At 45.3% G+C, this 27,555-nt stretch overlaps 2 protein-coding genes across 2 annotated transcripts in view; one reads left to right on the forward strand and one right to left on the reverse strand.

Moving 5' to 3' along the window:
• Nucleotides 1–10,468, forward strand: part of WNT3 (Wnt family member 3) — a 50,443-nt gene extending 39,975 nt beyond the window's left edge. Inside the window, exons 3-4 of the mRNA XM_005027845.6 lie at nt 6,775–7,040; nt 8,018–10,468. Of these exons, the coding sequence (XP_005027902.1) occupies nt 6,775–7,040; nt 8,018–8,497 (746 nt within the window). The 3' untranslated portion in view covers nt 8,498–10,468. The remainder of the gene's footprint in view (nt 1–6,774; nt 7,041–8,017) is intronic.
• Nucleotides 10,469–12,228: 1,760 nt separating this feature from the next.
• Nucleotides 12,229–27,555, reverse strand: part of NSF (N-ethylmaleimide sensitive factor, vesicle fusing ATPase) — an 80,029-nt gene continuing 64,702 nt past the window's right edge. Inside the window, exons 18-21 of the mRNA XM_038168731.2 lie at nt 24,755–24,889; nt 23,873–23,986; nt 14,235–14,290; nt 12,229–13,746 (exon numbers count right to left, since the gene is read on the reverse strand). Coding sequence (XP_038024659.2) covers nt 13,737–13,746; nt 14,235–14,290; nt 23,873–23,986; nt 24,755–24,889 — 315 coding nt within the window. The 3' untranslated portion in view covers nt 12,229–13,736. The remainder of the gene's footprint in view (nt 13,747–14,234; nt 14,291–23,872; nt 23,987–24,754; nt 24,890–27,555) is intronic.

A 27,555-nucleotide genomic window follows, 5' to 3' on the forward strand; every position in this document is an offset into this window, starting at 1 on the left:
ATAATTCCATTTTAAAGGAACTACAAAAATATTAATTACAGTTGCTTCCATTTGAGCAAACTTAGTCTAAAGAGCAGAACAGTGCAGGAAAACAAGGGAGCCATGTGCTGCAGCTCAGCTGCACAGACCCCTCTCATGGCACACAGGTTGAAGCCTCCTCTTGGTTGCTCTTGCCTTTGCCTCCCTCTGGGCACATCATTCAAGCGCTGGCATCCATCCTTGAAACAGTCAGGGGGATTCCTACCCCTGGGTCTTCTCACAGCCTCGCATCACATCCCCATTTCACTTCTCATTCCAGCTGAATCATAGGACTCTAATCTCCTTCTGCAGTCTCTTGTGTGGTTTCACACAAATTCATTGCCATTACAGCACAGCAGAAACCTTGGGGGCTGAAATGATCCTGTTCATGGGCTGCTGAGCACCAACCTCTGCTGAGGGCTCTGCCTTGAACAACCTGGTTTCCACCCATGTGCCACTGCCCTACCCAAAATTCCAGCTCACAGGGGCAGCAGTAGCTGGCAAGCCTTAGATTTCCTCAGGCCACTGATTATCTTCCTTAGAGTTTTCTTTTTTGTATGTCTTTTTTTTCTAACCTGGGCCACAAAAAAAAGAAAAAGAAAAAGAAAAAGAAAAAGAAAAAGAAAAAGAAAAGAAAAGAAAAGAAAAGAAAAGAAAAGAAAAGAAAAGAAAAGAAAAGAAAAGAAAAGAAAAGAAAAGAAAAGAAAAGAAAAGAAAAGAAAAGAAAAGAAAAGAAAAGAAAAGAAAAGAAAAAAAGAAAAAAGAACCCCAGAATCTGGGGTAAGATGGTAAGATCATGTTTTTACAAGCAAATTCTCCAGCATGATTTATACTGCAGGTGTGCAGTCTGGGGCAGCTTCAGGACAAAGAGGGAAGAAAAACCTGATTCCTTCTCTCTCTTTTCTCTCTCACTTTTTTTCTTAAAATAAGGTCAGTTTTTGTTAAAAGACAATGTCTGTTCCAGCCAAGTCCTACACCAAAGCCAAGGCTGAGCCAACAGCCACGTGACTCACTGCCATGCTGGGACAGCGAGCAACAATTCCCTGTGTTAGTGATGAAATCTGGGATTTTGGCTGAAGCACAGGGCCCAAAAGGAGCCTTTTGTGAGCGCAAGGGGCGGGATGGCACCGCAGGCACCTGGTGACCATCTCCAGGACAGAGGAGAGGCTGCGGGCAGGGCTGGGCCTGCAGGACCAAGCTCAGCAGGAGCCTCAGCGGCCTCGCCTGCTTCTCCACCTCTTGCACACCAGGGGATCCGCTCTTCCCCCATCTCCTCGTGAAGCAGCCACCCTTTGCTCGCTCTCTGTCTCCAGGAGGATGTCGACAGCTCTCCAGAGGGTGCTCCTCAGCCCTGAGGCAGGCTCAAGCCCGCTGCAGGTTCCACCGGTCCTTCGCTTGCCGTGCGCGGCCGTGAGGAGCGTGACGGCGGCCAGGCCAGGTGCAGAAAAGCAGCTGGGCCCGGGCTGCCTTCGGGGTCCTTGTGCGTTCGGCTAAGCCCCTGACACGAGCTGTGAAAAGGCAGGCAGACCGCACCAAGATAACCCATGGCTTTTCTCAGCCATGACACTTGCAGTCATTTGCATCTAAACAGGGGTGTGTGGGATCAGGGGCCGTCTTGATATAAACTCAACAGCTTAAAGGGAGGGGGAGGGAAAGGAGAGAGGGAGAGAGAAAAATAAGCTTATACTGATGAGAAAGAGCTAAGCTTCCTCCCCTACTGTGAGGCAGGGCGAGCGATACCATCCCAGCACTGCAGTCGTTTCAAATTGCTGCACCATTCACACGCCCTTTAGCCATTCTGATCCGGTGGCGGGGGGCTGGGGAGAGCCATCAATAGGGATTTCCCAGCCCGGCTGGCGGGATTGGAGGGTGACGGCAGGACAGGGGAACATTGCCCCGTTGCTACGAGGTGCTCCTGGGGAATGCCAGTGCTCTGTGCCGTGGGTACGCTGGCCGGCGGAAACATTCTGCATTATGCTGGTAATACAGTGTGACACCGCGGGAACAATGGCAAATTGAGTGTCCCAGCAGGTAACGGGCCTGGCTGGGAGACAGTCGCAGTGGTGCACTGTCAAGATCGCTCTAATCCTCCCTCGCGAGCCCCTCCCCTGGTTCTGGGAACTCTGCTCCCTCATTTCATCTCTGGGAAATTCTCCCGGCTCCTCGCCCAGACCCAGGGGAGAATTTCTAGGCGACGCATTTGTGTTTGCAGCTCGCTCCCTGCCACCCCCTCCCTGCCCCAACACCATTTGCAGGGGCTGGCTTGGAGGGGTTGGGGTCGGTGGCCATCGAGTGGCCCCTGGTGCATGCTGTGCCACTGCCCGGTGAGCACTGTGCAGCCCAGCTGAGCTCATGGGGACTGTCCACAGCACCGACACAGCCACTGTCACACAGCCCGCTGTCCCAGTGACATGCTCTTTAATGAGAGACCTTCGAAACATGCAGTGGCTCTTCAGCCTGTGCCCATTGCTTTCCCCTACCCTCAGGGTGCAAAGCAAAGCCACGTCAGCAAGCAGAGTGGTTGGTGTCCTCCCCCTCTGTCCCCAAGCTGTCCTGGTTTGAGGCCAGAAGGGCTCACGAGCTCATCTAATCTGATCTGCTTTAGATCACAGGCCACCCAAATAGCCTTTGTCAGGCTGAAAAATTTGAGTTAGATCAGTGATTTTCAACCTGTGGCCCACAGCCCCCAGTGGTCCCCCTATGAGCAGCAGTAAAAAATAACTAAGGAAAACAGGCTTTGCCTTGACAGACAGAGGCTGGACCTGTACTGGCATATTGGAGGCAGGAATGGCAAGGAGAGAAGAATTTCAGTAAAAGAAAGTGAAAACTATGGCACAATCCCACCAGCAAAGACAGGATTGAGCAGCCCTGATTCAGGACTATGTTTGGCATCATTGATCTGAGCTCCCAACGTCAGATCAGAGACATGTTTCTTTGGTTGGCACATACCCATGAGTTGCCTCTTTCTAGTGCCTACAAGAGGTGAAATTAGATTTGCTTGAGAGGCTTGATTTTTGGATGCTCCAGGAGCTAGATTGCACCTCAGCAGTGAAAACCACAGGCCAAGGAGCAAAAACTGGCACAACCAATACCTCCCCAGGGCAGGAGGCAAGAGCATGACCCCTGCTCTGGGAAGACGGGACGGTGTCCAGAGTCGTGAGTCAGGGAAAAATTCTGTTTTCATCCCACATCCATTGAATACTGCCCCGATAACTTAGGCAAATTACACTCATGAGTCACCTGGAAATGTCTCCTGCAGTGTACCCAAGGCACCATGCACCAGAAGTGGTATTTGGAATATCCCAGCCACTGACTATCCACCTTGAGCACAACTCCACTCTCCTGTACATTGGGCTACTCTGTCTCTGAGCTGCTTAGATAGCATCCAAACATCCCTATTGCTTCCCTTTCCTACCCCACACATTGCAGAAGATAGGGCTAGAAGCCATATTTGAGGACAAGATGAAATGTAAATGAGCAGAAGGAAAGACACTTTGAAGGAGATAAAAAGAATTAATGAAAAAGTGCTAAATTAGCTGCATAAATTCAAAGAGGAAGAAGACAAAGGCCTTGTGCAGAGAGTGCAGGCAGAGAAAATGGCCATCAAGGACTGCTGAATTTTGCCTTGGGCCATTCCAGCACTCAGGAAGAGAAAGGCACTTCCACTATATCCATTGGAGATGTTTTGAGACAACCTTATCCCAGAGGGAGAAGCTCTCATCTTTCTGAGATGCCATGGGTGGTTAAAGCACGCCAGTGTCATTCACCAGGGTGCTGTACCTATGCAGACTTTGACCCACTAGGAAGTAAGGTTCAACCATAGATGCTTTGAACCAGTGTGACCAAAAAATGTCACTAAGGAAAAAAATGAGACTGAGATATTACTTCCAAAATGCAAAAACATCTCAAGCAGAGCCCTGTAGCTGAGCATCCAGGTCACTAAAGCAAGACCCCAGACTCCCAAGTCCAGGGAGCAAAGTTTCATGTCACAGTCCTCAGCTGGGCACAACCATTTGCTTCTCCTCACTATTCCGGAGAGAGGAATCAAACACAGGAATAAATGCAGAGATGGGTAGACAGTCTGATGAGTGAGCAGGCAACATGTTATGGAAAAGCTAAACAAGTGTTGAAACATAGTAAAATGTCAGGTTTGCTCTGAAAAAAAAAAAAACATGAAATAAATGCAAGAACCATAAAAGGCTACTTGAAGTAAAAACCAATGTGAGCTCAGGAACAAAGGATCTAAAAAAAAAAAACTGATTCAGGTTGAAAATTCAAAGAAGTTAGACCTTTGCCTGCTTTCAAAGGGCTATCAGTCAGAGCACCAGCATGAGGTGGCATTAAACTCAAAGAACACATGGTAGGAAAATGCCACCATTTATTTGTACACTTAAGAGCAGACAAGGGCATCCGCTTTTCCATCGTCTAAAGCTAGATCTAGGTCTTCAGTGTTTTTGGTGGCCTCTCCCCGTTCTCTTCATTCATTCTTCAGACAACGCACTCACCCCTGCCTCAGCAGCACAGTTGCATGAGGGAAGTCAGGGAAGTCAGTCCTGCAGTTCTCCATGACCAGGTCTTGACTGAATAGCTGTGAGATCTCTTTTCCAGAAAATGCTCTGCAGTTTGGACCAAGAACAGCCAAAGAGAACCTCAACAGGGCTATATTCATTTACAGTATTGTTTCTTTGGTTTTGTCTGGTAGCAGGAAGCTAGGAAAATCTGTCTTGATTGCTTCATGCCAGCTACTGCTTTGGGTGTGCTATTCAGGAGAGCCACCCACACTGCCATCTAAGGGGTGCACTTCAATATTGGGCTTTGCTCATTTCTGCCCAGAACAACTCATTGTAATCAGATGGTCCTCATGTTTCTGGAACCCATCACTGGGTGAAGAAGGAATGGCTGTGGTGCCTGTCCAGGTCCCTCTGGATGGCATCCATCCCTTCCCTCCAGTGTGTCAGCCGCACCACACAGACTGGTGTCATTGGCAAACTTGCTGAGGGTTTGCTCAATCTCACTGTCCAGTTCTGAGCCAACAAGCTGAAATATCAAGTCAATGTAAACATTTTTATGGCTTTTGGTGGCTTTCCCATACCCATGTGCATTTTGGCTGCTGTCATCCAAAGTCCACATCCTTTCTGGATTAAGACCCCACAGAACGACCGGAGAAGGGGAGGTCTTGAAAGTCCCCCTGCCGTGGCAATGGTTGGAAGAGGTGATGGACAGAGATGCTACAGTTCATTAAACCCCCTGCACCTTCATCTTCATGTGGATTCTGGGTATATCTTTGTTCTTCTGAAACATTTCCTCTCTCTTAGCACAGAGAATCCACACATGCTCCTCTTTCTAGCTCCCAGCCCACTCGGGCATCCTGGACATTTTATTTAACCTTTTATTCAGCATTCAATGCTTTCAGGAGTTCTCTAGCTTTGTCCCTGTCAAAATTTATTCCCTGTGACTTTGTACATGGAGAATGCCAATAGTTACAGACTCAGAATTTTGCCTGCTTCATCACACTTGAGTTTCATCTGCTTTGATTTCCTCCAGGATTGTTCACTAATTAATGAGCAACTGCAAGGTTTTCTTCACACCCTCAGCTGTTTTTAGTCTACTACAGAGCCAGGTGAGTTAAATGTGCATAGGTGAACAGCTCAACCACTCTACAAGGGCATTTCAGCCTGGAAAGATACTCTGACACGTGAAGCTGAAGCAGAAGTGACTCAGCCAGGCCCAGCATCCCATCTTGAGCTCTCAGCCTGCCCCATCCTGTTGTCTGTTCCCCACCAGGAGGTGAAAAAACCTCTGCTGTTACTGTCATGGCAGGCTGGACACCTCGACAGTCTCTTGCTGCCTGCAAAAGGTCAGAAGGGACCTCATCCAAGAACTCATTTTCTGGGTGAGAAAGTCCAAGCTTAATTCTGAAATATAATTTAAAATGGGGACAGTGTATCCAAGCCAGTGTGTGAGGAGGGCCCCAGTCTGCAGCCCCACAGTCTGTCTTTGCTCACAGCTGCTCGGGCTGGTGTGCGGCATCTCTGGGACAGCTTTGGTGCCATCGTGCATGGAATTCAGTGGTGACAGGAAGGTTTTTTGGTGGCTAATAGCATCCACTGCTGTACAGTCACTTCGTTTAGTCTAGATGAATTTAACTATAATCACTAGTGCTTAGGCTTTGTTCATCTATTCTGTATCATCTGTATCTGCCTTTTCTCCATTTCAGCATGTAGAGAAGTTACTTCATCTCCCCTTGGGCTAATTCCAGGCACTGAGTCCCTTAGTCCTCTTTGGGTTTCCAGACCAGAAACAATCCCAGAATGGAATAACAGAATGGTTTGGGTTGGAAGGGACCCTAAAGCTCAAGTTCCCACCCACTGGGAACTGGTATTAGGCAGTTTATTAGTGGCAGGGAGACCTCCCACTAGACCAGGGTATTTATTAATTACTCCAGTAATTCTTTCCTGAGGCCCTTTAAGCTCTCACGGTCATTTTGTTTAAGCAGGGTCCCCTGTGCTGGATCACATACCTCACTTGTGATACACAGAGCTGGAGCCACGCTTCTCTCCTAACTGCTGCTCCTGCCTACGTGTTTCAAAAAGCAATGCCAGCCAGCAGCACTGTATTCAAAAATATTCATTGCAAAATGAGTAAAATAGTGTTTAGTGACTTAATGAGATTTGGAAGACACTGAAGAATGTTGGGAAGGAAAAAAAAAAATGTGCTACCATGACAGATAATCCCATGGGCTCTCTTTATTCCCAGCCACGCGAGAGTCTGCCTTTGTCCACGCCATCGCGTCAGCCGGTGTGGCCTTCGCTGTGACCCGCTCCTGTGCCGAGGGCACGTCCACGATCTGCGGCTGTGATTCCCACCACAAAGGGCCTCCAGGAGACGGCTGGAAATGGGGGGGATGCAGCGAGGATGCCGACTTTGGTGTACTGGTGTCCCGGGAATTCGCAGATGCTCGAGAGAACCGGCCAGACGCCCGCTCGGCCATGAACAGACACAATAACGAGGCCGGCAGGACGGTGAGTGCTCAGCGGGCCCAGTGGAGGCCATCCATGCCTGCAAGGATGGCCCAGTCTGGCTCCTGAACTGGACCGCAACAGTGCCCAAGCAGGAGCTTTCTAGGGGTGTTTCCAGGGCATAGCATTTCCACTCTCTGCAGGTGCAGGTTTCTTAACCTGAAGGTGGAGGTTAAGGAGAGCTAAAGCACACCTCATGCCCAGCACAACCAGCCCCAGCCTGGTGACTCTGGCTGTAAGCAGGCACCTGTGCCGCTGTCTGCTCGGGGACGTTTGCAAACTGAGTGTGTTTTAACCACATTAGCTTGAGGCCTTGCTTAGAGGAAACTCTCGAGATCACTGTTCCATAATACAGTAGACAGAAGTGGAAGGGCAAGAGCTCAAATCTCTAACTTGTGTTAAATGATTCGAGTTTCCTGTTTAAAAAATAAAAAATAAATTAAAAAAAGAAAAAAAAAAAAAAAACACCAACAAAACAAAACAGGTCTAACAATTTCAATGAAAATCAGTGATCATGTTGCACCACATGGATGAGATTTCTGGGAAAGAGATTGTATAATTACCCTAGATTCACAACTTCGTTCCTTTTCTAGTGCAGAAGGGTTGTTAGCAAAGCCATGACAAGGGGGTCAGTCCACATCTGGGTGTCAGAGACATCCTCCAGCCCTCAGCTGCTCTGGGCTCTCATTGTCCAACATATAGGACAGGGAGGATCCCAACACTTCTCTTGAAAGGATCAGACTTTGGCGTTAGATTGAGGATTAGAGAAGCTGTCCACCTTAGCAGTGTTTTTTCCAGTGCTACATATCCAGCTAGAGATACTTCTGCCACATGCCAAAGCTCCCATGCATTAACTGCTACCCTACACCTTCCAGACCAAGCTCAGGTGTTTGAATCCAGGTAGCAGAGGGGGGTGATTCAAAACCAGCTCACAGCACTGTAATCCACTGCTGACTGCCTGTTTTCTCTCCCCTGGACAGACCATTCTGGACCACATGCACCTGAAATGCAAGTGCCATGGTCTCTCGGGAAGCTGCGAAGTCAAGACCTGCTGGTGGGCCCAGCCTGACTTTCGGGCCATTGGTGACTACCTGAAGGATAAATATGACAGTGCTTCTGAGATGGTGGTTGAAAAGCACCGGGAATCTCGGGGATGGGTAGAAACTCTTAGGGCCAAGTATGCTCTTTTCAAGCCACCGACAGAGCGGGATCTGGTCTACTATGAGAACTCCCCCAATTTTTGCGAGCCCAACCCAGAGACAGGATCCTTTGGGACAAGGGACAGAACATGCAATGTCACCTCGCATGGGATTGACGGCTGTGACTTGCTGTGCTGTGGTCGTGGCCATAACACCAGAACTGAGAAACGGAAGGAGAAGTGTCACTGCATCTTCCACTGGTGCTGCTACGTGAGTTGCCAGGAGTGCATACGTGTCTACGACGTCCACACCTGCAAGTAAACACAGGCAGGTTTCCAACTGTTGGGAGGTTGCTACAGAGCAGGGCCAGGGAGTCACCAGCCCTGGGATCAGCCTCTACATGGTGGCCTCACACTTCAGAGGATGGCACAAAAAAATCCTAGTGCTCTTGGCCAATTTGGTCGGAGCAGACACCCTCCTACCACCAACCGCAGCGCTGCCGAGAGGACTCACAGCATCACCCAGCCTCACCCACACAAGACAGTTCGAGGCTAGGCCCGACACCGCAGACACATGAGATCACTTATCTGCTGACTTTCCTCATGCTGCTTGGCATGACAGGCTGTCTAGGGAGAAGCAGGGACAGAGCAGAGACAGAACAGGCCCGCACAGCCACGGCCATCGGTGTGCTGTAACGCAGCACGCACAGCTTTCAGCTCTGACCTCCTCTGCAGGTCTGGCCCACCTAGATGTTCATACAGGGTTTCAAGTGGAAATGAATTTAACACAGTGAAAGCAGAACAACTCCATGTTCCCCCACCTGCTGGCATGGGCTGGCCTGGCCTCAGCAGCTGTGGTGAGGAGCAGGGAAGGAGCCAACCCCCAGCAGCCAGGCCCCTTCTTTCCAGCTCTAGGTTATGCTGGAGAAACAAACCTGAGTACATTCACAGCCTTACAGCCAGTGTCTCCTTCACTCGTTCTGCTCTCCATGCTCCAAAGCCACCTCCCCAAATTCCCCTGAGGAGCACAGCAGGAAACCAGAATCCAGAGATGCTCCTCCAGCATTTGGCCCAAGTCCCAGGGAAGAGCAGGGCCCGTGTGGTAAAGCTGCAATCTCTCACGCGGGGTCACACCACTGCTCCAGCGTGCTCTTTGCTGTGCAGCTGCTGAGAAGATTTTTAAGGTTTTGCTGCCATCTTTCCAGGGCAGCTGAAGACGTGATCTGGGCAGGTGCACACCGCTGATGCACCCATTTACCAGGCATTCCCTAGTATGACTTTTTATGTTCCAGAGCGAGCTCAGAGCACCTCTCTGATAACCGGGTATCTGCCAGGCTAGCTGCTATGAACAATGGATGGAGACAGAAGCTATAGCAAGAAGAAATGCCTGCCCAAGCCTTCTTGCCTTCTCCCAGCTGACAGACTTGTTCAAACCACTTCACCCAGCATGAGAGAGGCAAGGGCAGATGAGGAAGGGAGACTTTTATCCATCTGCATAGAATAGTCACAATCCCAGGCACAGCCTCTCCTTCCCTTGGGATTTAAGTTATCAGCAACTCATTCATGATGGGACCACATCAAGCACAGAGGCTCCATGCCATTAGCAGGGATTTGGGCCCCAGGTGTGGCCGCACACATCCCATAACCCATCCCAGTGCAGAACCAGCATTTGTCCCTCTTCCCACTCACCAGTGCTCCTTGACCCCATTGTCCCTTGCTTTGGGCTCATGTTTTCAGTGTATTGACATTGAAATTAAAAAACAAAACAAAACAAAAATTCTCTTCTTCCTGGCAGGCTCTTCCAATATAAGGGGACCCACATAACCATGTTCCCATGCCAATTCTCATGTGTCAGTGGTTTAACACAGAAGTTGCAAAAAATGTCTAAAACTCTATAGCTGTGTCTTCTACTCCACTCATTTCTTTGTCCACAGGAAGGAGTAGTAGATTGTCCTGCAAAGAGCAATAAAATGATGGAAGACCCCTCATATAGAGAGCACAGTACACGGCCCTGACACTCACACCTGTGATCGGACCAAAATTCTTAGTCCCTCCTCTGTAGAGCATGATGAAGAGCTACTGGGTTTGAACACCCTGATAAGCATTAGTTTTCTAAAATTAAAGATCACAGCAGAGCTCTAAGAAACCTCCACGTTCCAGAAATCAGCCATCTTCTGACAGGCATTCTATTTAACGTATATATTAAATTCTACGTCTGGAAAGACTCCAAGTACCTGACTTTAAACAAAACTCCTTTTGTGTTGGTTTTTTGTTGTTGTTGTTTTTGTTTTTAATCGAGAAAAGGTATTTAATATTAAATAGAACATTTATTGCCTTGTAATTATTTTACTGTAGCCAGGTATTCTAGCACTGAATGGAAGATCTTTTTCCATCAATCTGCTGTATCCAAAGTTTTGTATAAAGTTGTAGAGGTTGATTTTTTTTTATTTTATATTCAGAAAAATTCTCTTTTTATAAGCATTATTTATTATACAATGTATATACTTGAGTTAACTAAGATTATATATTATATAAATATATATATTTGGAGAAAAATATATTTCAACTTGCATTTTTTTGTGGTACGTCATTAAAGAGAAGGTTAAAAAAAAAATGCACTTGCCAGCTCGTATGGTTTCCCTTTTAAGGTGCTTTAAATTCTGCCCAATGACATCCACAGGAGTGGTGGCTGCTCACCCTGTTACACACAGGGACAGTCACATGAATGCAAGACAATGATGGCAAAATACAGCCAGTGACGAGATTTTAGAGCTGACTACTAAGGTCTTTATTTATAGAGGGACTTCCCATAATCCCATAATGTGCATACACCACTAGGTTACTAGATTAAAATAGCCTTTAACCTTCAAATTTTCCCCCCACTAAAGCAGTTGCAGGCTGTCACTGAATCACCTTTTGGACAGACTGATACCCACAGTTTGTCACTTACTTAAAACTTCTTTTCCTGTGAATGAATAATTGTGTGGGTGTTTCTGCAACATCTCCCACACCTTATTAGTGCTTTTAAGTGCATGCAATTTTCAAAAGCAGTGGCCTAAATTCCCTATTTTAAGGCTTAAGAAAAGATAATAAATCTGTATTTCTATACTGATCCCCAATTTATAAACAAACCAAACACATTCACCTTCTTGCAGTGTGCTATTTGCTTCTTGCATAGCGCTGCTTGTGGATTACCAATTCCTAGCCCTGTTTCATTGCACCACACTGGACACAGCACACTTCTGTGAGGGCCACCTCCTCCAGCACAGCAGCAGTGATACCTTCAGAATTACACAAGCATCAGCAAGGCACGGTTACAATCCACACAACTGAGAAGTCTGCCCTTGTCAGGCTTTTTGCGCTTAACAGCTTTATGAGTGGAAGCTTTGTCCATCATCCCATCCCTTTCCCCACACCATTCTGCCTCTCAAAAAGACACCCCAACACTTCCAAACATTTTTGCCTTTGCCTAGCAGCTCAGTTTGTAAGACAGTCACATTTCTGCAAGGTTCATGGGGAAAAAAAAAAAGCCACAACAACAGGATAAGGTAGGCAATGAAGAATTTGGCCATTACTGTTCAAAGCAATGTAGTTCTCACAGTAAAGCAACTCTTGCCCAGGCACAGCATCTAAAACAAAATGTGATAGGACTCGTTCTCTTTCGCCACCTGCAGGAAACTCCTTAGATGGAGACCCACACAACAGGTTGTGCCCATCAGTTCTTCCTGGTTTTCCAACGTGGCCTTCTTCAAGTGATAAATCAGACACGTACACATACATGCATCTTTGGGATTTCCTCAGCAGTGCAAGGTTCAGAAACCTAGAATGGACTGATTGGTTTAAAATGGTCTTCTTGGCCAACTCCTTTAGGACTACCTGTGGTCAAGCTATCCAGACTTTGGGATCTATTCAGTCCATCGATACTCAGGTACAAACTCTTTAGCATCCCTCTGGTAGCAGCAGCCCTGGAATCACTTTATCTTCATCAGCACTCTACATATACACCTCTGTTTGACTAACACCAAAGACATAAACGTCCCCCAGACCATCACAAATAGTTGTGCTTTTTTATTGAATCCATTAATGTGCAATTGAACAAGATATTTATTCATCAATTCTGGACATAGACACAATAAGGTTTACATCATTTACTCTGAAATATAAGTTAATGTGTTCTGCTAGAACTAGCAGAAGAAAGAAAGGAACAAAAAGTCACAAGATCGTACACAAAATGAGAGGAATAATAATCACTGGGACTCACAATGTCATCACAATACAACAGCACTGCCAAAGGAAAAGAGACTAGAGTGGAGTGACTAAAATACTCCGATTGCTGTAAGTATGCAATAAGGACTTGAGTACCTTCACCTTTGGGCCTGAAAGAATGTAAAGCACCCTCCTTCCCTGGGAACACCTCTTTGGGTACAAGCTGCTAGTGCTGAGCAGCATGTCTAGTCAAGTTAAGGAAGCTACACTGACTAAGATCTCATAAATGGCTTTGATTTCATGCCCCACCAAATTGAGGTATGTTCCATGAACCTTATTAAACGTGTGGAGCCAAAGAACCAGAGGGGAGTATCCTCACGCAGTCATCATCAGCAGCACCTCATTGATGCAAGATGACTATTGGGGAAAGACCACATAGCAAAGTTTGATACATTCCTTTGTTTCAGTGCAAAAAACATGGCAATACACATCTCGTGCATCCACAGAGCTTGGCTTCCTCTTCATTTCTAAGGAGGAATTTCATCCTTTGGTAACATGGCAGAAAAGTGGGATAATAAGGAGACCTGCAAATGCCCAAACTGCCATCTACACTGCACACATGAGCTTTCAGGTTATAATCAGCATCTCTAAAACTGTTTTTGATTTAACTAGCTTTAATGCCTTAAAATACTGGATTTGAAAGTTTCCTCTACTCTGATCAACATACTTTCCTGCCATCTTCCAGTCCTTAATATCAGTAGCCAGTCTCTCTCTCATCAGGCCACAAAATACCTGGGCCTGAAAATGGGTAAAAATGGATATTAGCATGTAGGAAATTCTAGAGCTCAATTATTGTGGTCATTGACTTTGGGTTAGCAGCCTCAGTGTTCAGTGAGGCATACAACGACAAAGAAAAATGCTGAAGAGAGTGTTCATCAAATCAGAACAACAGAGTAGTACTTTAATAAGCCTTCACCACAGACTACTGGGTTTTACTAGAAGTCACATTTTCTTTCCCTATCTTAGTAAGTGGATGATGGACACAAGTGAGCATTAACTTCAAAACTTACAGAACATTTCCCTCATGCTAAAATCAAATGAGAATGCAGCCTTGCCTGCACAGAGACAGAAGCAGTGTTCTAGAAGACACTTCCACATGACATCTGTATATTAAAGACAAAGAATAAAGATACTGTATTGCACTAAACATGCAAATTCCACATTGGGTTCTTGTAAACAGGGGAGCATTTCACTTTGTCCAGTGTGTTGAACACAGAAGAGTAAAGATCCCAGTGTATATTCTCCAGGTTGGTCACTTTTCCAGCTGTTGATCTTGCACTTGGTCCATCTTCACTTTAGGGAACTCTAGCAAAAGAAACCAAATCCATCAAGAAAGCATGCACATGTATAAAAGCACCACTCACTCACATGTAGCCAAGACAGATACTATTGTAAGTTTCCCCAGTACAGATACTGCCCTACATGCATTAGAAGACAAAGTTCCAGATTTGAGATAAACAGATGGATTTCAATTCTAGCAGAATCTCTTTTGATTTAACTTAAATTGTTGTCCAGTCTCTCATTTAAACTTTAGAAGTCACACGTAAATTAAGAAAAGTGAAGAATTCAGGCATGCACATTCTCATATTCTCAAAAAGTCTTCAGAACCTCCCTCTCCCAAAAAAACTGGCATACAGCAGTAAGAAGAACTGATATATAGTTCTGTAAATACAGGAGGGGCCAACACTGGTATCAGATATACTCTTGTGCAGTTTACCCTTAATAGGAAGCAGCAGCCTTGTTTCTGCACAAAGAATAGATTTTTAATCAATGCTTTAACATAAGGTACTTACGTTCCTTCTTCTCTCAAAAGAGCCAAGAACTTTTTCACTCGGTACTCAGGATCCATCTACATACCAAACAAGACAGATCTTCATTAGTATATGAAGCAAGCTACCCCAGGCAGCCACAAAGACAACTACAAACATGCACGAGTTTGGTTGCCCATGCTTTATCCTGGCCAGAGAAAGTCTGCTTGTCCAGAAGTTCTACAGGTAAGCAGTCAAGACAGAGCACCGTATCAAGAGACAAAGCTGATCAGCACAAGCATAGCGTGGTCATGCTGGAAATGTACACGACCATTTCTATTAGGTATTTCTGTTTTAATTGCAATCTTCACAGTAGTTTCATCCCAGCTTCATGCTGAGCAGAAGAAAAGGATCCTGGGGTGCTGACTGATGCTCACCTGAATATGAGCAGGCAGTGTGCCCAGGTGGTCAAGAAGGCCGATGGCATCCTGGCTTGTAACAGGAATAGTGCAGCCAGTAGGGCGATCATCCCCCTGTACTCTGCTCTGGTGAGGCTGCACCTCAAGTGCTCAGGTTTGGGCCCCTCACTACAGAAAAGACTTAGAGGCTCTGGAGCACATCCAGAGCAGGGCTACTAAGCTGGTGAAGGGCCTGGAACACAAATCCTGTGAGGAGCGGCTGAGGAAACTGGGGGTGTTTGGTCTGGAAAAGAGGAGGCTCAGGGCAGACCTTATTGCTCTCTACTACTCCTGAAAGGAAGGTGTGGGGAGCTGGGGGTCAGCCACTTCTCGCAGTTAACTAGTGACAGGACTAGAGGGAATGGCTTCAAGTTGTGCCAGGGGAGGTTTAGTTTGGGAATTAGGAGACATTTCTTCTCAGAAAGAGCAGTCAGGCATTGGAACGGGTTGCCCAGGGAAGTGGTGGAGTCACCATCCCTGGGGGTGTTCAAGGAAAGGTTGGACCTGATGTTTAACGACATGGTTATTGGGTGACAGTGGTGGTAGGGTGATGGTTGGACCATATGATCTTGGAGGGCTTTTACAACCTTAATAACTCTATGATCCCTCACAGAGGATTCTAACCTGGCTGAGCACAAGCCAGGCATACACTAAGTCTGCTTCTATCTGCCCTGTGGCAGAGATGCGGCAGTATAGATTAAAGTCAGAAGCAGAAGGAACTGAAGATGTACGTTCTTTTCCTCTGCCTTCCTTCCTCCTTACAGCTCCAGCAGCAAAGCACCAGAGAGGAGCTGTACATGGTGGGTTAGCATGTTAGGGAAAGCTGAATAACTGCACGAGGCTTTCAGAACTTGCAGTACCAATTTTGTGCTGTGGCTGCATCAACCAGGAACACCCCTGTCCTGGTTTCAGCTAGGATAGAGTTAATTTTCCTCCGAGTAGCTGGTAGGGTGCTATGTCTTGCATTAGGATGAGAAGAGTGCTGATAAAACGCTGATGTTTCAATTGTTGTACAGCAGTGCTTACACCAAGCCAACGACGTCTCAGCTTCTCACTCTGTCCTGCCAGCAGGCAGGCTGGGGGTGCAGCAGGAGCTGAGAGGGGACAGACCCAGGCCTAAGACTAAGGCCATTTGGCTTAGAAGCTCCAAGTTCTGTTTATATTTGTATATTCTATCTTCAGCAACCCTTTGCATCTTTCATACACTGCCAAAAACAAAGTGGGTTCATTCTTAAAACAGTCATTGAGTGGTACTATCAAGTTGACTTGTTATGACCTTTTCCAACTCTACCACTTGGTAATAAATGAGCAAATGCTCTACTAGAAAGTAAAAGCAGGACTTATCCTGGGGAAAAATAAAAATAAATAAAAAATAAACAAATAGGAAAAAATACAACAGGCAAACACTTTGAGTGTATACCCTGGCCTCCCACAAAAGATGCAGAAGAGGGGAATTTAGCTCCTACATCACGTTATATCCCTAAAGGAAAATTTCCACCAATTCCAGATGTGCATAAGCCATCTATTTAAAGCCATGACCACTGCAATTGAGGGCAATACAAGTATCTTTAAAAACAACCTGGAAGAAAACAAATCCTAAAATAACAGCAGTATTACCGGTGATGCAGGCAGGAAAGAAACAGCTAAGGAGAATTTCTGCTTTCTGCTAAGAAAAGCTAAAAATCTGTAACTTCCTATCATTTTGAAATATCTCAGCAAGGTCAATACCAGCTATGAATTATTTTTAGATCAGAAAAATAAATTCACTGAAACGAGTTGATTTAATGGAACTTACTGAGGATCATTGAGCTACTAAGTTGGGTTTTTAACATGCAATGTTCAGGATTCTAGAAGAAATGAAAGGCTGCCCTCCTACCTAAAGCAATGTTTGAAATGTGTGCTACACAGGCATTAAGAAAGGTACCGTTGTGCCACATAACCAGAAAGATGGTGTCTATAGTATCCCTTCTGGCCTAACTCTTCTCTGCCATCTCTCCCAGCTGACACTTGGCCACAAAGGGAAAGCACATCCGTCACTATTTCTGTTCTCTCATTTCTGTCACAAAGACTGAGGACAACTGAAGTGTGAGCCACATGAGCCACACATCCCAAACACAGGTTACCTGCAAAATCCCCTTTCTCTGGAGGAATCCAGATGTGTAATCCCAGACTGTAAGACTAAGCCTGACTTTCACCTGGCAAGTGGCCTTAGATCATCTCCATCCAAATGACTCTGGCCTGACCAAGTAGCTGGCCCTGCTTAAGCAGGAGGCTGCACCATGTAACGCCCGGAGGTCCCTTCCAACCCCATCTATCTTGTGATCCTGTGACAGCTGAACCACTTCTCTTGTTTTAGTTCTGGATGTTTCCAGAATGGCTAACAGTGACAGAGGTGTGACCGCATCTCCAGGTGTCCACCCAAACCAAGCACCATTTACTGCTGAAGCACAGACTAACTGGGACAGCATGATGGGCTGAAAATGGCTAAACTGCCGGGCTCAAAGGGTTGTGATCAGTGGCATCAAGTCCAGCTGGAAGCCAGTCACTAGTGGTAAATCCCAGGCATCTGTGTGGGATCCAATACCACTTAACCTCTTTATTAGTGAGGGGGATCTGGGGACAGAGTGCACCCTCAGCAAGTTTGCAGAGGGCAAAACCGAGAGCTGTGACTGATGCACCTGGTGGTGGTGCTTTCATTCAGGGAGACCTCAACAGCATAGAGATACCGACTGCCACGAATGCCACAAAGTTCAACAGAGGGAAACACAAAGTCCTGCTCCTGAGCAGGATAACCCCACGGGTCAGTAGAGACTGGTGGACAAGGGGCTGGAAAGTGGCTTTGAGCAAAGGCCCTGAGGGCTCTGGAGGAAGTTGAAGATGAACCAGCAACAGGTCCTTGCAAAGACGGCCAAGAGCATCCTGGGCTATGTCAGGAAGGGCCTTGCTACCCGACCAAAGGGAGATGGTTCTTTCCCCTACTCAGCACTGGTGAGACAACATCTGGAGCACAGTGCCCAGTTCAGCACTTCCTAGTACAAGAGAGACAGGGACATACTGGATAGAGTTCAGCAAGGGGCCACAAGGATGACTTGAGCATCTGTCATAAAAGGACAGGCTGTGAGAGCATGGATTGGTGACCATGGAGAAAAGAAGGCTCAGGACTGAGATCCTGAGGGTGAATCTTATCAACGTTCAGAAAAATAAGGCAGGACGGAGTAGAGAAGACAGACTCTTCTGAGTGGTGCCTGTTAACGGGACAAGGTATCACAGGTACAAACTGAACTACAGGAAATTCCATGTAAACATGAGAGAAAGCTTTTTACTTTGAGGGTGATTCAGCACTGTCAGGGACTGCCTGTAGAGGTTACGGAGTGCCCATCCTTGGACATATTAAAGACCCAACTGGGCACAGCCCTGAGAACCCTATTTTAGTTGATCATGCTTACATCAGGGTGTTGGATTAGACAAAGATGGGAAAAAAACACTATAGTGGGAATCAGGTTCAATTAGCAGAGCACAGATGTTTAGTACCTAACTGCACTCAGCAGCATCCACTCAAAGGGTAGAAGGCCACAAACGGTCTCTCCTAGAGAACCAGACAGCACCAGCACAGTGATGCATAGCTGGGAGCTTGGTAAAGCACTCGATACAAGTTCTGGAGAGGAAGATCAAAACTGGCTGAAACCTGAAGTTACACAAAGAGCCAAAGCAAACCAGAGAGCCAGAGCTGCCAAGACCAAGCTTAAACAAAAAGAATTACCTGAGAGAGAACGTGTACTCTCTCAACAAATTTAAAGACAGATGGAAAAAGGAAATACTTTGAGAAGGATGAATTTTATCTGATCTTTGACCAGGAGTACAGAAGTGCATGTGAGAAAGACCCCTGACCTTCTCAGGTAAGACCTATAGCATTTTTGTAGCTACTGGCAGTAAAGATCAATAGGATCAATAGAATATCCCGAGTTGGAAGGGACCCATAAGGATCATCAAGTCCAACTCCTGGCACCACACAGGTCTGCCCAAAAGTTCAGACCATGTGACTAAGTGCACAGTCCAATCTCTTCTTAAATTCAGTCAGGCTCGGTGCAGTGACCACTTCCCTGGGGAGCTTGTTCCAGTGTGCAACCACCCTCTCGGTGAAGAACCTCTTCCTGATGTCCAGCCTAAACTTCCCCTGCCTCAGCTTAACACCATTCCCGTGGGTCCTATCACTGGTGTTTATAGAGAATAGGTCACCTGCCTCCCCACTCCCCCTCGCGAGGAAGTTGTAGGCCACGATGAGGTCTCCCCTCAGCCTCCTCCAGGCTGAACAGGCCCAGTGCCCTCAGCCACTCCTCATATGTCTTCCCCTCTAGGCCCTTCACCATCTTCGTAGCCCTCCTCTGAACACTGTCCAACAGTTTCACGTCCTTTTTGTACTGTGGTGCCCAGAACTGCACACAGTACTCAAGGTGAGGCCGCATCAGCGCAGAGTAGAGCGGGACAATCACCTCCCTCGACCTACTAGCGATGCCGTGTTTGATGCACCCCAGGATATGGTTAGCCCTCCTGGCTGCCAGGGCACACTGCTGGCTCATATTAAACTTGCTATGAACCACAACCCCCAGATCCCTCTCTGCGGGGCTGCTCTCCAGCATCTCATCACCCAGTCTGCCAGCCCAGTATAGCCAGCATTGCCCCATCCCAGGGGCAACCTACATCCCATTTACCCCTACGTCCCATTTACCACAACCCTTTGAGCCCTGCCCGTCAGCCAATTGCTCACCCACTGGATGATGTTTTTGTATAGCTGTATGCTGGACATTTTGTCCAGTAGGATCCTATGGGAAACCGTGTCAAAAGCCTTGCTGAAGTCCAAAAAGATCACATCAACGTGTCCACTTCTAAAAGAAAGGACTTCTTCAGAGGAGTAACTCAAGTGGCAGCCCACCAACTCCTCAGACTTGACTTCTCACATGATCTAAACTGTCAGATTATCCATGAGAAAACTAGAAGAGCTGGGCAAATGAACTGCGAAGAATTGCCTTGCTTGCAATACTCCAAAAAAAAAAAAAATATATATATATATATATATCATTCATGTTGGAGCCACAAGGGCCTGGTTCCCATATAGTGTTGAGGTAATAGGGGCTGGTGAGATGAACATATCATGAAGGTCTGAATTCAGTGCTGACCCTGCTTTGATCTAGATGATGTCCTGAGGCCCCTTCCAACCAGAATGATACTGTGATTTTAAGTATTCTGCAAATAAGTGAAACCAGAGAAAGGCAGCTTCAATGGTTGGAGGAACAATTCTCTACTTAGATACCTGTACCCCATACAGAACCATCGCTGAGCAACAAAGACAAAATTTGTATAAGCATCAAAAATATTTTGGCTACCAGTGCCAACAGCCTAGTGCACAAAACAGAGTGTGAAGAGTCAAGACACTTTCTACAGGGGCCACAAAACCAGACAGTTTACGAAGTAAAGAGAAAACCTTTCACATCTCCACCTTACCTGAGGAACCGTGAACACTGAGGTGGAGCAAGGCATGACTTTTGGCCAAAAACAAAAAGCCCGAAGCTGACAGAAAGACAACCTCACACAGAACCTTCAAAGGCCCTGGCTCAATCCAAGATGACTTATCTCAGTGACCGACACAGGGGTCAAGAGTACTATCTACCTGCAAAGAAGATGCAGGTAGATAGTGCAAAGTTAGGAATCCATGAATAGTCAGATGAACCCTCAAAACTTAAAACCTGGAAACGACAACAAAGGACCAATCCAATAGTTGTTAAAAAAACACATCAACATAATCTGAGATGGGTCTATAAAAACAAATCTTTTTATTACTAGAAAACGTGTGCTAAGGCCATCAGCTTCAGATTTGCCAATGCCACTGCTCCATCTTCCTAGTCAAAGATACTGCCCCCTCAACTCATTTCACTCAGACACAAGAAAGTGGCTATGGTAAAACACTTTGTCCATCATCTGCACTAACACAGCTTCTACAGAATCTTTTGGGAAGAACAGCATCCATCTACCTACACAATATCTTGTCCAAAAGACTAAGGCATGGATCTGAAAGGCAACAAAGACAAACCTGATCAAACAGCTAATTCAAAAAACACAGACATGAAAGCAAAAGGTTTAGCTGTCCTGAGAGGAGCAGAAGATGGTGTCAATAGAGTGCAAAGGGGACACAGGTTCAGGACTCTTGAACAGAGCCTCTAGTGACCTGTGAAAGGAGAAATGCTCCTATCAAACAGGGTGAAAGGTATTGTAGAAGAACAGAGTGGAGATCGGCTCTGTGACACAACCCATAGAGGTCTCAAAGAGGTGGTAAGAAAACAGCTGCTCCTTCTTGGTAAATCACCATTTTCAGGACATGCCTGGGAGTCCTTAGAGGAAAAGGAAACTGGAGAGACTTCATAAATCTTCAGTCATGAGAAGAAGAGATACTCCAGCAAGATGTGCATGCCCTTGGGTAGCACAGTACTCCTGTAAAGCTATCACAAAATGCAAACTCTTAATAGGTCTCAGTATATTGTTTAGTATAACATACACTGTATTTTATGATGCTTTTCAAAATAAATTCCCATGTATGTTAAAATCATCTAAGCTGTTTGTCTGTAATGCAAGTTTTATATCTGCTAAACAGAAGGTACCAAATCAGGAAGTGTTTGAGGTTCAGAAAGGGGCTTTCTGGAGAGCTGCCTGGCTCAGTCAGGTTGCTACTCTGAGACGGAGCAAGACCTGACAATTTAATCCAAGAGCAACAAGATGGGCAGGCAAAATAAGCAGACAGAACCAGTCCTCTAGCTGTGGAAAATGAAGGCTCATGTATGCAGCAGCACCCCAGGGTAAGGTTGCAGGGTTAGGCCAGAGTGTAGCTATAGTGGCACCCGATAGCACTATGAAGAGGTCCATGTACAGCAGCCAAGCACACTTCTGAACTAAACTTTTCTGGATTCACATGGCAGACCATGAGTGTATCCACTGATCAAACACTTCTTTTGAACAAGAACTGAACATCATTCCAGGACTCACAGTACAAACAAGATGACCAAACTATATGACACTAAATGCAAACAGTTCAACATTAAAGTAAACAGCGAAGTAAAACATTAGCACAGTTTGAAGGAAATTAAGCTGCCAAAAAGTGTGGGTTTACAAGGTTTGTAAACAAGGTAACAAAGCAACCCAAGGCATCAAAGCAACGCAGTGGTTTATGATACTCCAAGAGAAGATATTGATACTGAGAGAAGTTGAGCAAGATTTGACTTTTAAACAAACTGGAAGTCATTTAAACAGTGTAAGAATATCTACATATAGAACACGTTAGGTTTACGAGTCTAGTAAAATAAAAACACAAATTCAGTGACCACAGAGAAGGAAGGAAGGAAGGAAGGAAGACTATTTTTGCAAATAATTCACTCACCATAGGACCTAATCACTTGCATTTTAAGAAACATTGTCCATCACTTGGAATTATTAAGGATCTCAGGTTTCTGATCTGATCTGTTTCTAAAACGCTGTGTTCTAGCTCAGTGAAAAATTAAGTATCTCATTTAATAAAGTTCTCCTTTCCTGGAAAAGCAAACCAAATCGGGTATTACCGTGGTAATATTCTTCTATTTAGTGACAGCCTGTATCGCTTTCCTTATTAATAGCAGTTCTGAAGATGGAGACATGCTCTGTTGTGAAAGATCTGAACTGTTTACGTCTTTGTATTTAACCTCCTTGTACTATTCACCCAAATTGAATGTAGTAACAGAAGTCACATCACTACCAACCACCCTTGTATAGTAAACACAGGTGGATCACCAGCCATCTATGCTGGCAGTAACAGCCCTTCCTTTTGTACTTCTTCCACGTTTCAGGAGTGGCATGAACACGGGAGTTCTGCCCATCTCCTCCCATCCTGACTGGTCATAGGCTCATCTACAAAATTGTTACCTGGTTAAAAAAAATGCACAACACCAGTTTACCTGTCCGCACTACCCAGGGCCTGAAGACTCCCTGTCTACAGTGTCCTAGGTGTGCAGCCACAGGGCGATGCTGTGAACAAGTCTGGGGTAAGCATCTCCACCCACACAGACACACAACTGTCCACAGTTTACATAACCTTCACCTTCACTTTTGACAAAAACAAACACTTAAGGTCAGAGCAGCAAAAGAAAACGTCCTGCGTCAGAAGAAGGAATCCATTGTCAAGGCTAAGTGAAATGGACTGCAAGAGAGCCAGGCAGTCCCTGAGGCCTGCACCCCTTAAATACATTTAATACATGTGAGCAATGACTTACTGACTTGCCTGTAGGTATGGAATTAAAAGCCAAGGAAGAAGAGGAAAAAGTAATCTAGATAAATGACTTTATTCCCTGAGGTGACATCTAGTCAGAGCATATCCTTAGTGCTGTGCAAGTTTTAACAGAATTGTGAATAGTGAACAGAGGGATACATGACTTATATGCTGCTAAACTACATGCCTCTTAGCTTATGCTCAGCCTCTCCTAGGAAGATCTAAGGACAGTTCACTCAGCTGCGCTAAATCCATTTGATGTGAAAAGAGAGCGTGTGAGGGGGGGGAGGACTCAGAAGGGCGCTGAAATGTCAGCCGCAGAGGATTAGGGCTGCATGCTACACCCTCTCATTTTTAGCATGCATATACTGTCGAGCACGAGCTTGATGGCTGGCTTGCAGGCATAGATGATGGGTGCGGGGGAGGGTTAAGAGCTACATATTTCTACCCTCTGCAATTATTTTCTTTAAAGTGCTGAAAGTGGAAAATAAAGAGAAGAGCAGCTGAACAGCCTGACAGATTTATCTTCTTCAGGGAAAGAGCACATACACCTGCACAGGCACCTTTTTCTTAAAAAAGAAAAAAAAGAAGAAAAAAACGCAACACTAAGTGATTGCTATCTGCAAGCTTAGCATGCTGGGTGTAGAGAAGAAATTTCACAAAAGGTAAGTTAATCCAATCCCTCTAGTTGCCAGATGCTCTCCTCTGAAATGCAGCTCTAAACAGCCTATAGGCACTGTGGTTTTTAAAGATCTCTCCATGGACCAAGACCTGGAGATTTCTTTGTTCTGAAAATTTCTTCTCACCGAAGGTCTTTTCTCCAAAAAGACCTTTCTCCAAAGGTTACCACCACAAAGCTGAAGTAGGAGTCTGCAGACAAGTGGGAACCCCTGAGACTGCTATATTTACCCCACTCCTTCCTGGACCAGAAAAATTCTTACTTGTAATGACATTTCTATCAGCATCAGCAGCTTCTTGATACCAATCCAAACAGGCTTCCCTTTGACGTTCTGTGCAATGGTGCTGCGTTCCTTGTCTTTGAAGTTACCCAGGAGCTGGAAAAATAATTAAGTCAGGATCCCGTCATTAGGAATAATGCTACCTAACTCAGGACAAAGCAAACAAGAAGCTAGCGTGCATTTTCTAGCTTAGAAGGACAATTTGTTGCAATGTCTTCAGACAAGACAAAACACTTAAATTCTTTTATTCCACAATTGTTCTTTTCATAGCATCTTTTATCAGCCAGTTACTTATTTGCTTTTATGATTCATTCCAGGATTTCTCCAGATTAGAGTCTAGGCTCAACACAGTGGCTCAAGTCACAGTAAGTTTCCAAACCTGTTGCAAGAGTGGCTTTTCTGTCAGGCTTTGGTGATATTATCACAGTGGTAACAGGTTGCACAAAAGATTTGCCTGTTAAACTTATTTTAACAGCCTTCAATTTTCACTACAATTTCCACTATGGCATGGAATAAGCCATTTAGAGCGCAGATTTACAAAGAATCTGTATCTTCAGCACCAATCACCTTCATTTGACTTTCCAGTTCATGAAAGCTTAGCACCCTCCACTTTAAGTATCCCAAAGATATTCGCTAACCACTTCTATATCCTTCAAATCTTTCAATCCACTCCACAAACTTTTTTCCTAGATCTACTGTTCTCTCATTCTGCCTTCATTTTTCATATGAAAAAGTAATTCAGAGAAGTTTTATACTTGTTATGACACAGTTAAGTGGGACAGAATTCCAAAATGCAGATCTACTGGAAAATCATTCATTTCCAGCAAGTTTTGAGATTGTTTGTCACCCATTAACTTTTCTCACCTCCAAAGCCTCCATCAGCTGTTCCCCTGTTGCAATGTTGGGCACATGGATTGTAGTACTGAAAGCATTCAACATTTCCATTTCCTGCAGGACATCTTTGCGACTGGTGGTTCCAATGATGAGAAGCTTGCGACCCTGTCCACACAACAGAGTAAGTATCACAAAAGGAGAAACAAAAGAAGAGTGGAACCAACCTTGGAAAGCTTCAGCTAACAACAAATGAAAAATAGAAAATGACCATTTAAAAACACCACTTAAAATAAAATTAATAGCATTACACCTCTCAGTAAGTGAAAGTTGTCAACATCCATCATACAAGACTAGGATCAGATTCCAGAAGTCTGGCGTAATTGCACCAATGGAGTCCAAAAATTAAAGTACACAGAATCCGCCAATAATCACAGCTTTCCTATCTTTCCTTTTCTGCTAAATTTGTCATTATAAATAGCTGAATCCTCATTAAATTTAAAAGCATGATTAAAGCTCCACTCCCAAAAGCTCAATTACAGACAACTTCTCAGAGGATCATCCTCTCTTTTTTCCCCCCTCTTTTTCATTTTTATTTTTAAAGAAATCCTGTGGGTTTAGTGACATTCTCTGGCACTGTACTGACAGTTCCAATGTTTTTACAACTCACACTTTAATAGCAAAGCTTGCCATAAGTTCAGAAGATTTCTCATTGCCAGTGTGGTTGCATAAAAGGACAGTACAATGTCTGGCTGCCTCCAAGCTCAAACCAAGAAAGCACACCAATTCCACGCTGGCCTGTGCAATAACAGGGTTTATAAATAACAGAGTTAGGGAACGAAGAACAGAAAACATCAACCGCCAATAAAAATCAACTTTTGCTTGTCCATCCTGCATATGCCATGTGAATGTTACCACACAGTGCTCAGACACTGACTGGTGATGGCTGATGGAAGGCTCTCATTAGTGTATCAGCTTTGATCAGTCCAACTCAGCACACAAAAAGCCCGCAGACTATGAGGATGCCTGGCTGGCCCAGTATCCTTCTCATTTGCTGTACAGAAGTTCAGCTGGTGCTCAGACCCAAAGAGCAAAGTTCTAGATTTGACTTTAGGACACAAAACATCTGTTCAGCGATCGTTAAAAAAAAAAAAAGACAACAGAAAAACACCAACAAAAATTATCCCTACAGAGCAGTCAAACTGCTTTGCATTCCTTTGACAAAGGATGAAAACCTGTTTAAACTTAATACAACTTTGATGAAGACCAGGCATCTTCACAGCCAGACAAATGCTTTTTCCCTGACTGCCATTGTATGTCACTGACCTTTTGTGTTTGGGCAGATTACGCTCCTGCTTTGGGTGATGGACAATACGAAAGCCCCAGAACCAGTAACTAACTCAAGCGCTCACTTCAAGTTTGTTTTTTAGCTCAGACAGCACAAGGAAGAAATGTCTGGCAGGTTGAAACCAGAGCATGCCCCAGGTCACAAGCTTTGCACAAAGGCACGGTCAGGGGAACACTGCGCTAACGCTGCTGTGCAGAAATCACTGCCTACACCTCAGGAGGTACCGCACTCACGATTCAGACACCTCTTCACACGGGAACAACCTGAGAAACCTAATGGGGAAAAGCAGCCAATTTGTGAGCTGACGAGAGAAATAGCAGGTTTAAAACCGGGGAGCAGAGCAAGCAGAATAAGGTCTGAGTTTTCAAAAATACCTGTAGGGTGCCCTGAGCATATGACATCCACAGAAAGCGTGGCAAAGTACAACAGTTCAGCAGGCTGCTGCTTCTCCTCTGTTCTGCAGGTCTAAAGCTTTAAAACTGCATGTTTTGTTTCCTTTTTTATGGTCATTCTATAGCCAGGGAAACATTTTTAAAGAAAAATATTTTATCACTTTTACAAACTGGAGCCAGGTCTGAGCAATCCAGTAAGATCATGAATGCAAAGATGACAAAACTATGCCCTCAGTGGAGAGTAAGCAATGGGATTTGAATCTATGCTGCTACAAGGAGCATAAACTGAGGAATTACAAAACCCCCACCAGGTTCTTATTTTCATCTGAAAAAGTTAGACTGAGAAGAATAAATGATGCTCAGCAACAGACAAGCTTTTCACTTACACACACTGAAAATTTCAGTGGTCTTCATCTTTGGAAGGGGTTGGTAAAACAGACTTTAAACGCAGGCTTGGAAGCTGTGTGAAATGAGTTCTCCAAGGACACTAAAATCCTCATCTGATCGTGCACCATAGAAGTGTGATAACAAACACTACGGAGTGCCTCTGACATTTGCTCTGAAGTTACCACCCAAGGAAAAGGTTAAAAGGTGCCTTCCACTTGCTAAGATATACTTGGGATAACAGCACATGTGACAGCAGAACTGATGCATGTTTAAAATCTTCCATGAGAGGAATGCAGAAACAGAGCTTATCAGCAGATTTGATGGAGACAGTTTCATCTCAATTCTGATTTACTTTGCCTTCATGGCTCTTCTATAGCACACTACCCTCCGTGTTTTTGTTCAATTTATAAATAATACTGACATATCTGATGTACGTGTCAGTAAAAATTATAAGCCCCATTAGGAGAAACCATAGAATCCTAGAATGGGTAGGGTTGGAAAGGACCCTAAAGCCCATCTTATTCCAACCCCTGCCCTGGGCAGGGACCCCCACCACCAGCCCAGGCTGCACCTAGCCCCATCCAGCCTGGCCCTGAGCACCTCCAAGGATGGGGCACCCACAGCTTCTCTGGGCAGCCTGGGCCTCACCACCCTCACAGTAAATAATTTCTGCCTAAATCTTGCTATCTTATTGAAATAAAATGTAA

The sequence above is a fragment of the Anas platyrhynchos genome, chromosome 28, assembly GCF_047663525.1.
Source record: "Anas platyrhynchos isolate ZD024472 breed Pekin duck chromosome 28, IASCAAS_PekinDuck_T2T, whole genome shotgun sequence".
In the NCBI taxonomy this organism is placed as follows: domain Eukaryota; kingdom Metazoa; phylum Chordata; class Aves; order Anseriformes; family Anatidae; genus Anas; species Anas platyrhynchos.